General features: G+C 42.7%; 1 protein-coding gene across 1 annotated transcript; it reads right to left on the reverse strand.

The window, feature by feature from the left end:
• Positions 1-10,113: 10,113 nt before the first annotated feature.
• On the reverse strand, positions 10,114-10,701 carry LOC136489353 (zein-alpha B49-like). Its single transcript, XM_066486016.1, has one exon. It carries the CDS (start codon positions 10,699-10,701, stop codon positions 10,114-10,116), a length of 588 nt encoding a protein of 195 aa, XP_066342113.1.
• Positions 10,702-11,892: the final 1,191 nt, after the last annotated feature.

Here is an 11,892-nt window from a genome sequence, read left to right on the forward strand (position 1 = left end):
CAATAATCCTAATAAATCATAAAGGCCCATGTATTTATTTACTAATGGGCTTTAATGATTATTTAGGCCCATTAGTAAATGTGGAGGGGGTAACATCAATTAGTGCCATATCGCTAGTTGACGTGGATGTGGGGAGTTTTTCTTCCTATATATATCAACCAACCCCTTAGGCAAAGCAGACCAAAACTACCGTATGGGGAGCCCCTAGTTTGGGAAATCCCTCGTGTAGTAAATTATATTTTCCCTCCTTCCCCCGCCGTCATCGTCGCCGCCGTCACCGCGCTGCCCAGCCCAGTCATCCTCGCTGCTTCTCGACCATCGGTAAGTACCCCACGCAATAGTCTTGTTTTATCTATCTTCTACGTTTCTCCGAGCCCTGCCCATGACCGAGCCACTGCCGTTTGTTGCTGGCGAGGTGAGGGTAGTCCTGCTCAAAGTGATCCTATATTGCTGTTCGGCCCTGTATTCATGTTTGCCTCCGTGTTCTCTCGTTGCTGACCATGAACCTTGCTGAAGCAGCGCCCAAACCCAAGCCTGAGAAAACCATGTCGAGAAGAAGCTTCGTCAAGCTGCCGTGTCAGCGTTCTCGTCTCCTCGGCACCGGTTCGTTGCCGGCTTGGAATCGTCGTGCCGGCCGCCAGTCAGAGCCCTGGTGGTCACCATTGTTCATCTGCTCTGCCTCCAGAAATCAGCTTCTGCATGTCGTCGTTGCTTGCTGTACTGCACGCCAGCCATCCTTTCCACGGCAACAAGTAAGGCCGCCTACCCTGTTCCTGCCGATCTCCAACGTGGCTGCGTCCGATCGAGTCTTTATTCCCGGCAATATGCTATCACATGGTGCCTCGCCGACTGTACGTGCCGACGACATCCATCACGGCATCGCACGCACGACGTCGAGTCGCTGGAGGAACCCGTACTGTCCACGTCGTGATTTACATGCTGAATAGCTGTCAACGCCGATCTGCTCCTCTCCATGTGTGCCACAGCGGACACGTAATGTCAGCACGGTAGCCTCGTCGGAACGTTCGCTGGCTTTGTCTTCAATTCCTTCTCAACTTCAGCGTGAGATATGGAGGCCGACCTCTATCTTGATCTATACTTCTGCAGCAAGGCTTAATGCTACCTTGTTGATGCCTGCGCCCATGAGGACGAACCCGTCACCACCATAGTCAGGCAATGTTGTCGTTTGTCTCGCTGTCGTTCATCATTGGCTGAAGGTAAAGAAATCATCTGTGTGCCTCACGTTCATGTACATTACAAGTTGGCCTTTCCTTTTCCTTCACCCGTGGCACACATCTCTCTGCTTGAAGAAGTCCGGGACTGCTGCTACACTGAACCTTGCGGTCCTCTGCTTGATCTGCGTGCTCCCTACTCCAGTTGCTGTCCCAATTAGCTTGATGACATCTCATGACATCACGTATATGTTTTATGGCCGTTTTCTTATAGAAAAACAAATCCAACAATACTATAGAAATACACCACTTACAATCAATAATGGATCCTCACCGTTTCTCCGTTTTAACTCCGATTTGATCCGTTTAAATTGCGTTAGGTTCCTAATTTCATAATGTACATGTTCATACTACTGTTAGATGTGTTTTCAACTTTTAAAATTCATGATTAGATTTAATCTATTATTTTATTAAAGGAAAACTTGTTTAAATCATATCTTCTACGTTTTAGATCCATTTTGCCCCATCCAAGTTGCGTTAGATTCATAGCGACGAGATCTACACGTTAGCAACAGTGTTTATCATATTACTATTTCTACAATTTCATGATTTAAATCATATCTTGAATAATAACTATGCAACTAGGTTTTATAAATAAAATATGATTTCTTTCACTTTAGTATTATAATTCAAACTTAAATTTGACTTAAATTATATTATCTATACAATACCTTATATATGTTTTTATATAAATAAAACACATGAAGCTAATAGTTTTATGAGCAGATCATTCGGTAGTTGTATCTTTTTAACCGTAGCTCCGATTAGCGTGCTTCTCGCGTCTTTGTGTTCGTAGCGAGACGCAGATTCGTTTCACAAACTTTTCATTTTGATTTTATGTTTGCTGTACTGTTCTAATTTAGATCTATTGTTTGCTTCGTGTATGATTGTATGGATGCTTGTGTGGTGATATATGGTTCAGTCAATCGGTGAGGTTTACGTGGTGATTAAGAAGCTGTTCTCTGAAGACTAGAAGCTGAGAATTAGAAGCAGAAGATTGAAAGTTGAATACTAAAGGCTTTTGAGCATATTGCTTTGGGGGAAAAGCAAGTTAAGGCAAGTATAGCATGGGATCTTCCTTGTTGGAGTTTACGTGTATAGCTTTGCATTTTGAAAACCATGGCGAATTAGATGTTACTCCTAAAAGCAAAGTTGGAGTTTACGTGTAGCTCTACAACTTTTGTTAATGAAGTTTTTGCAAAGAATGAACGGATTAGGAGATAGAGGTGGAGGAAATCGCGCTGTCAGTCGTTTCGTCAGGGCCTGATGGCCGCGGACGCCGCGCCATCAGTGGCCGACCGCGCCAGGCCATAGCCACCACATGGTGGCCGTACACCAGCATTGGCCTGGCTGGTTGGGCCAAAGTCGAGTGAAGAGTGAGGCGACATCGATGCTCCCTCCATTTCTCGCCCTCGCTCGCCTTGTCTCCCGCCGCGCTCACAGAGCAAGCAGTAGCGCGACCGTCGCCATCGCCACTTGCCTGCACCGTGCTCACTCACCATGCACGCAGCACCGCCACCCAATCCACCTCGCCCATAGCTTTGCCACCACCTCCTCTCTCTCCTCAACCCACTAGCTTCGCGACTTGAGCAAGGGTAAGGCCACATTGCGCCATCACCGCCATTGTCGTGGTCGCGGTGCACCGCCGAGCTCAAGCTCGCCATGGCCAACCGCAACTGGTGCTCCCCTGACCTCCCTTACCCTTGGTTGCTTGTCGCCATAGGGTCTAGATGCTAAGGCCAAAGCCAGTTTAACCGCTACCGCCGCCACCACGTGGGAATGCATCGCCGCTCCCGCCGTGCCTGTGAGCTCAAGCTCACCGCGGCCAGCAGCCCCTAGGTCTCGCCATCCCCTGCTCGAAGGTGTTTTTGCATAGCCATGAACGCTAGGTCCTACCATGAAGATGGAGACCCACTTCTCGCCGCCGGTTCACCAGAATGGCAAGCGCCACCGTCGTGCACTGGGCGCCGCCATGCCGCCATGCACATGGTCGGGCTTCCCCATTGCTTCATCGTGGCTGGATCTTGCCCTAGAGCTATGCTAGGTCACTATAGAGGTAGGACCATCCTCGCCGGAGCCTGCCATGGTCAGAGACGGCCGACGCACCATGGCATGACCACCATCGTCCGCCATGCTCGTCGGTGAGCTTGCTCCGATGAGCCACTGACCCAACCTAGGGTACCCCTAGGTGCAGATTGACGTGAGGAACACGACGGAGGTAACCTCATCACCGGAGACCTCGCCGACAGTGAGCTATCGTCGATCGACGTCCGTCCTCTATTTTTGTTTCGCTGACGAGCGAGCCCCGTTGACCGTGGGCCCCATCTGTCAGTCTGAGTATTATTTGTTTTTTCTTAATTATTTTCATAGATTTGAATACATGTTTCAAAAATTCGTATATAGAGCTAGGAGTGTCTAAATTGAGTGAACCAAATTTGTTGGATTCATCATTAAGTGTACTATTTGATAAAAATATGAAACCTACTGTTTGGGATATTTTTCTAGGAGATTTAAATTGAGCTAGATAAGTGCTTTTAAAATGTTTTCAATCTTGGAAAATGCATAACTTGAGCTACGAAAGTGATAAAATTGTGATTCCAATTTTTCTAATCTTGTGTTGACATGCTCTAGCTAAGAAAAATACTAAACCTATAGTAAGAATAATTGCAATATGGTCTTCCTATTTAATCTTAAATAATTGCTAGTTTCTAGTGAAAATAAATGGGGTAAAAATACATAACTACTGATCATGCAAATTTTGACACAGTGTTATGGTGCTGGAATGAATTGAAGAAAAATATGAAATCTGTTGTTTGACACTCTTCACTAGGCTAAACTATTTTTTGCTAAAATAAGCCTATGCAACTTATCATTTTTGCAGAGACGGTTATACTTATCTAAATGGCATGAAATTTGTACAGTAGACTTTTGGGGTCATATGTAGGCTACTATAATTTTCTAAGAATTTATTGTGCACTTTTGATATATTTTCCTTATTTCACCTTAGTGTCTAAATAAATTAATAAACACATTTAAATAATTTATTTGGGCTTGACCATTATGTTTTCTAAAGTGCATATGATGTCTATGAACTGTTGGTACCATTGTTTGTGCCCAAATTTGATTGCTTGTATGCAGTGAAATATTAATTGCTCTATAATTCAATTTTAGTGACTGTTTTGGATAGTTTCTGTTGTTAAGTAAATTGCTCAGGTAAAATAATGTTTGCTGTGAATCTTGTCAATAACAAAGTTGTAGATAACTTACTTATCTTGCTTGTGTCAAATTTTCATGGCAATAGGATAAATGGTTTGAGAGTTATAGCTGTTGGAAGTTGGTCTCGAGAAATACTTATTCTCTGTAATTTCTGGACAGATTTGGGAAATTGCTTTGTTTGACCTTGATAGTCATTGAATCATCTCGATATGACTATAACAAAGTTGTAGGAAGTTTTATAAGCTTTCCATAAAGTCCAAGATCAAAGTATTTGGTTGAGTAGAACTCCAGATATGGCCAAAATAAGTAGCTGTTGTTTACAGCAGGAAAGGACTAAGTCAATTATAATTGTTTGTCTTATGTGATGCTTGTGCAGATGCTTAGGCTAATTGAGATTAATTGTTAGATGCAGGTTCTAAGCCTCTTAGTGATGATGAACAACTTTACCTTAGGTTACTAGAACTTGGTGAGTGTATATTTCTTGTACTATAGAAGAAATATGCACCTACTCAGTAAAGATCAACTAGAACAAAGTTATACATCTACTTGGTCAACAAATGTTAAACTTATCATACATCTTGCGGATAACCATGCTCATACATATATAATTTATCATATCATCTCATCTCTTATGCATTCATGATACTCATTTGTGCATATGCATGCAATAGGTTCCCCGGAAGGAGTGACGCTCCTCGAGTTTGAAACCGAGCGTCAGGAGGAGCAACAGGCAGCCCGGGAGCAAGAGGTTCAGGCGAAAGGAGGAGTCAACGTGGAAGATCTTCCTGAGTGTCCTGACCACCAACCCTCCTCGTTCTTGAAAGGTAAGCCCTAGAGCAATATAAGCCTCCTATGTTTTTACAAATATCACTTGCGTCCTTTATGTTTGATGCATTAGGTTATAGGAGTTGATTGGAAACACTTCCTGCATATATTTTCCTTGTCCAGACAAATATATCTTGAATCCTTGGTAGGTCTAGGATCGAATATATGCTTAGCCTTGCTTAGTCCGATAGAAGTCGAATGATTTCATGTCACCTACAAGATATAGGTAGATACCTGATCACGGTTGGCTATAATTGCTATCGTGGAAATAACCATGTGATGATGAATAAAAAGGAGACTAGGCGAGATTGTGATAGAGAAGCAACAAGTCATGGAGGTCTTGGTGCCTATTTATCCTCGTCTGTGTCGGTTCATGACTGATTCGCTGTACGTCCTCATGTCATGTTGAATGCATGCCTAACACTTAGTTGGCTGGATAAGTCGTTCCGACCGCGAAGCCGAGTAGCTCAACTCGGGTCAAGACCAGGTAAGTGAAAGTGCGCACACTAGAGGTAGTAAGGATGTGTGGGGAGCCAGTGGCGTGAGTCCAAGGGTAGACCGGGTATGAACTTCCTGGCAGACTGATAGAATCTCTGAGGGTGCGGCGCTGATCAGACCCATGACTGTACCTGAATTGTACCAAAGGTGACCCGACGTGACCCCAACGGAGGAAGTATGGGTTTGTGTTAGGAATAACTCCCCAGCTGGTTGGAATCGATTCGAGTCGTCGTCTCTACTGGATAGTGAGAACTTGACTAAGTAGCGGCAACATAGCATTAATTGATGGAACTTGATGGTTATGATGATGCTCAATTTAATACATCGGATATGGTTACTAATGCTTGATTAGCTTAATCATGTGATTGCTCTAGTACAGGTGCAAATCTAGAGATGCTTAATTGAAAAGGTATTCAAATTGCTGCTATAGGTATTAAATCTCCAAGTTATGTTACTTAAACTTTTATGCAAAATGTTGTCAAGCTAACTCCATTGATAAAGCCTTGCATACTCCTTGGCATCATATTATTTCTGGTTTATGACGGGTAAGCCTAGCTGAGTACATTCTCGTACTCAGGGTTTATTCCCTCTTGTTGCAGATGACATGATGTATCATGGGTACTGTAAGAACTGCCTTCATCCTGCCATGGATGAGGACTAAACCATGGGGCATGGTACTCCTAAGATATTCTCTCTGTTCTGCTTTTGCTAGAAACGACCGTGGTACTGGCATGTATTTGAACTAAGTGTGATGTTAATGTCAAACTACTTTGCTTCCGCTATTTAAACTTGGTTTGTAATAACTATGTGAACTCCGATGTATGTGAGATATTTGTGAACTGTGATGTAACATGTGACTGGTTGTGTTGAATCAAGTACGACCTTGGTTTGTATGTTATTTAATTTGAGATCCTTCATGATTTCATCGGACTACTAGGTTTACATGGGGTCAAGTATGATGGTTTGATCGCTTAGGTGATTGCTATTATACTTGTGCTCCTATAAATTGGACGGTTCTGTTACATTCGTACCCCGCAGCAGCAACTGGTGAGCACTGCGGAATGAGTATGTGAAGTTATGACTTGCTCTTGTGAATCAAAGCCTTTATCAACGGAATTTATTGTAGCATTGTACTCAGGGTTGAAATATACACAATAGTTATGTGAGAAGTTATCAAGCAGCGAGTGAAAAAATGCTGCAAGATCGTGGCTAATTGAAGTCCCCGTATGTCTAAAATGCATGCACATGCATCTCTACACCTAAAAGATACCTAGGTGTATCGTCAGTGCAAATACTCGCCCTGCCCGACTCTTCTCTCTGTAACTACATGACTCCGTTTCCTAAGTATATCTGTTACCTATGTTACCTATGTGACTCAACCTAGATTGAATAAGGGAGTCCAATATACAAATTGGTTAGCTACGTATGTCCTTTTCCTATGTATGTCCGTTCATTGTGGATAGGGGCATCAATCTCCAAGCCGTGGTGGTCACGCTTATGGTGCCGAAGTCGCCCGTGTTGATGTACAACAGCGGCCATGGGCGGTTTGTTGTGCCTGGCGAGGCACACGGGTGTTGCGCGCTCCATCGCTGCACAGGGCCACAAGCACCGCGAAGAACACCGGTTGAGATGGTCCATCCTTTGCGCCGCCGCCAGGTGCCATGCCACTGGTAGCACTGGTGACCTCCCGCAGGGTGCCATTCCGCTAGGAGCTCCTATGACCAAGACGTCGAGAGTCTGGCCAGGCACGTTGCGCAAGTCCTTACACACCACATTCGCGCACGCATGCGCGCAACGGTGAACACTGACCCAGTGGTGCCCACGCTCTGCTCTACTCTTTCATTACCAAAAGTTGATTTTACATCAAAGTTATACATGCATGAAGATGAATATGTCAGCTTAATAAGCATCATTGGTGTCCCAGAGAATTATAATTAGAGAAGAATTTTTACATGCACTATGATTTTGCAGTGTGTGTATATACTACGACCACTGCTCTGCCTGGCGATGCTGTTGTCTTACGTCTTATAGAGGATTCATGTGTTGGGGCTAAGGGTTAATTAGAGAAGTGAAAAAGGCCTCAGATTTAGAAATAATTTAGGGTTCCTATAATAAAAAATATTTAACAGCTGCGTGGGCAAAAATTCGTGGCCTCCATGCAACGCACGGGCATATATCTAGTAGAATATAAAAAATTGGCATGCTTATTACTATCTTGGCCACTGCCACACACTCCCTTTGTTATGGATTACAATTCACTTTATCTTTTTGTAAAAGCATGCTTGTCTAACTTTGAAAAAGTTTTAAATAAATTTTGACAACAAAAATACACCATCAAGACATAGGCAATGAAGAATTCAATGAAACAAACTTGATGTTCAAGATTTTTGGTAATTTTTCTAAGAAATATGTCAAAGTTAGGTAAGATTACCTTAGGGAAAAGCTAGAGCAAGTAATAAACCGGAGCGGAGGGGCTATATGTTGAACTCTACCTCTTGATTCAAATAGAAGTACATCTAATTTTCACTAAACTCATGCTTAAATTATTTCCATATAGTAAGGAGAATGATAAGTTTGATGCCACTTTTGTTCCTTCCACCATCTATGATATGAATCTGCCCTTCAATATACAGATGAAGAGGATCATGGCCAACCTCCTAGCTGTTCGAAACAAAAGTCGTTTGGGCTCAAAGGCATAGATCCATTCAAGAAAAAAAAACAAAATGACCATTAACATATACTTTGCTCAGCTGTGCTACAAAAACTCAAGATAAAGAAGACTAAGATGGGGGCTTGCGTTGATTTTTTAGGCGAAAAACTACAACATCCGGACTTGAAGTTCCATGACAACACACTCCATCATATTCATTTTCACTAGAATATTGAGCACATAGGTACACATATATTAATCCAAGGATTCGAATCAAAGATATTTCGGATTTCCCTACACACGACCTAAATCTTGTCCAAAAGAATCTCTGGAACGTTCGGATAATAACCTTAACCTCTAGGACTGGACATTAATTTTAGGCTAAGGAAATCCAATATGGCTAAAAACATTTAAAAATAATAACTTCTGTTGACACATAATCAGAGCGAGACCAACGAAATCTTCATGGCTTCATTTACTATTCCTTGTTCATTTACAAAGGAATGTATTTCATGATTCTATAATAATTCGCTTTATGGGTGCTCAAATAGATATGATAATATATCTGTTCTAGTTTTATATAACATGTGAGTTATGGTTACATTGGTTCCAGTGCTATGAGCTACCCCACGTAAACCGTCGTGTCAGAAATAAACTTCTGGATTTGTTTAGATTTATGATTTTAGAACATGAACTTTTTCACATTCTACACATAGATGAAAACTACAATCCATTGGACTAGGCTAGGTGTCAGAATGGCACTCCAGGTGGGTTCTCTCTCTACAGAACAGTAGGATGGCGGTGGACGTTTATTACTTTAATACGGGGACGTTACTTTTGGGTTTTGATAGCCCCACTCTGAATCATATTATAGTCGGTGCGGTGCCCATCAACAAAGATCCCATCTTTGGTAATGCTACCTAGCAGAAAAGTGAGCTACCGTGTTGCGCAGCCAATTTGACGCAAGTTTGGTGTCCCTCTTTAAAATTTGCTCTAACATATTCGTGGGTAATTAAACTTCACGTTCATCATAATTTTTTTGGCGACCAGTTTTATACTTTGTTGTTATGTACTTCAAAATTGTTACTGATAGGGTCTAGTTGATTTAATGCCCTTGGCCTTGTCATGTTCATGGGCTCCAATTATTTCCTTATTTTTCTACAATATTATGGTGTCTTGCACAATTTTGCTCCAAGACAAAAACACACACACCAAATATTTACAAGAAAAAATAATTAAGAGGTGTGACTTTGCATACCAACTTTGCATGCACATATACGTTTACTCGTGAACTTCTATTATGTTTTCCTTTGTATACGTGCACCTGTCTTGAAAGACAATGGTCAAAGCATATGTGCCCGTGACTTTCTTAAAACAACATACCATATAGATGCAAGTACTCAACTACACGCACGTACAGTCGCATCTATTTTACAAAACACCCACGCACACAGCCAAATGAGAACATTCAAGAGGTCAGGCTGGCACATCTTGATATTGATGATGTAATGTGGTATTGTCTACGTATTAATCAAGCACGTGTCTAGAGTTATGATTTGATATTTTACAATTGATTATACAGAGAAAAAAAAGGATAGACTCAGATAAATCTCAATCAATGTATTGATTATTTCTGGGAAGTTGCACACGCCGACACAAGAACATTGTTATCAAGTACAACTCATTTGTGTTCTAGAAGATGGCACCTCCAACGTTGGGTTGCTGCCACGACAAGGCAGGGTTAATCAAAGACATCTGGTTGAATGGCAGCAATTGTTGCTGCTGCAGGAAGGCAGCAGCCAACGGGTTAGCCAGTGCCAATGGGTTAACTGGGAGCAGCTGCTGTTGCTGGTGGTAGGCAGCGGCGGTTGCAACAGCCGACTGGGTAATCGGAAGCGGCTGCTGCTGTTGCAGGTATGCAGCGGCGTTCGCCACAGCTAGTTGGTTGAATGGAAGCAGCTGTTGCTGTTGCAAGTAGGCGGCAGGGTTCGCCACGGCCAGTTGCCGGAGCGCTGGCAGGAATTGTTGTAACTGTTGTTGTTGCAGGTATTCAATGGCATTCGCCGCAGCCAGTGGGTTTGTAGGAAGCAGCTGTTGCAGCTGCAGGTAGGCGGCAGGGTTTGCCACAGCTAGTTGACTGAGCGCTGGCAGGAACTGCTGCTGTTGCAGTTGCGCTACGATGGTCTGTACTAGTAGGTGAGCCGAGGATTGCTTAACTGAGCGCTGGCAGGAATTGTTGCACCTGTTGTAGCCTATAGGCCCACAGAACTGGGTGTTCATAGCCCGCAGCAGTAACTGGTGAGCACTGCGGAATGATGAACGCAGTTGTAGCGCTGACCGAAAGAGCAAGGAGTGCAAGGAGGGCAAATATCTTGGCAGCCATTGTTGCTAAGATGTTGCTAGTGCGTTTCACTTGGGAAGTTTTTGATTACTATCAATGATATGGGTGGTGGATTAGCTATTGATTTGGGGCCTATTTATACAAGTGAGAGCTCATGTATATCTGTTCAGATCTCAGATTTCGCCAAAAAATGGATGAGCTAGAGATGATATGGCACCTAGTCAAGTTCGACGCTTAGTTATCAGTTTTGTTGGATTATATGGTATGTGTTGGCAAGATAGTGTCCACTACGTGCTATAAAAAGTGTCCTATTCTATAGGAGTTCTCTAGATACATGAGGAATGACATACGTGACAACTTCACCTTTACACATGACAAAGCCTTCGCCACATCATATTTGTTCCACTTTATAAACATGATGGGTATGTAATGTTATGACTTGCTCATGTGAATCAAAGTGTAACGCCCCGGATAGGAACACCACAGGAGGCTACCAAACAACATCTAAATTTTATTATGTCTACGAATCATTAAAATTTTTGGCAGAGTTTCCCTAGTATTCTTGGCATCTAAAACAGGTAAATCACATTACAAAGGCGATATAATCACCAACAATAGTATCGAAGGAACCATCCCAATAGCAAACATCGTCTCATCCAAACCAACCATTAAGCAACCTCTAGTTAAGCAAAGCATATGTAAACTAGGTGTTCGTATCATGAAGGTGCTACTCCCGGTTCCCATGCATGCTGCTGTCATTTAGTACGTAAAAACCAAATAAACACAAGGGTGAGTAAAAACACTCGGCAAGTACAATTAGAACCGAAAGAAGAAAGTCAACGTTGTCCGCGAACGAAAAATCAGAACATCCATGAACATTAGTTTTCGTCTGATAAGGACAACACTTGAATCCTGGAAATAGTAGTTTCCATCTGAAATGGACGAACTTGAATCCTTAGCATTTACCGGTAAAGCCAAGCAAGTGGGGCCAGCACTTATTCGCAGGAACCTGAACAGAAGAACCAAATTGCACCTCCGGATAAACCAGCACTAGAATTGAATGTAAAAGAAATCATGAAGCTTGAACTTGAATATAAAAAACAAATTGCACATCCGGATCCACCGAAGCA

The sequence above is a fragment of the Miscanthus floridulus genome, chromosome 10, assembly GCF_019320115.1.
Source record: "Miscanthus floridulus cultivar M001 chromosome 10, ASM1932011v1, whole genome shotgun sequence".
NCBI classification, from domain to species: Eukaryota; Viridiplantae; Streptophyta; class Magnoliopsida; order Poales; family Poaceae; genus Miscanthus; species Miscanthus floridulus.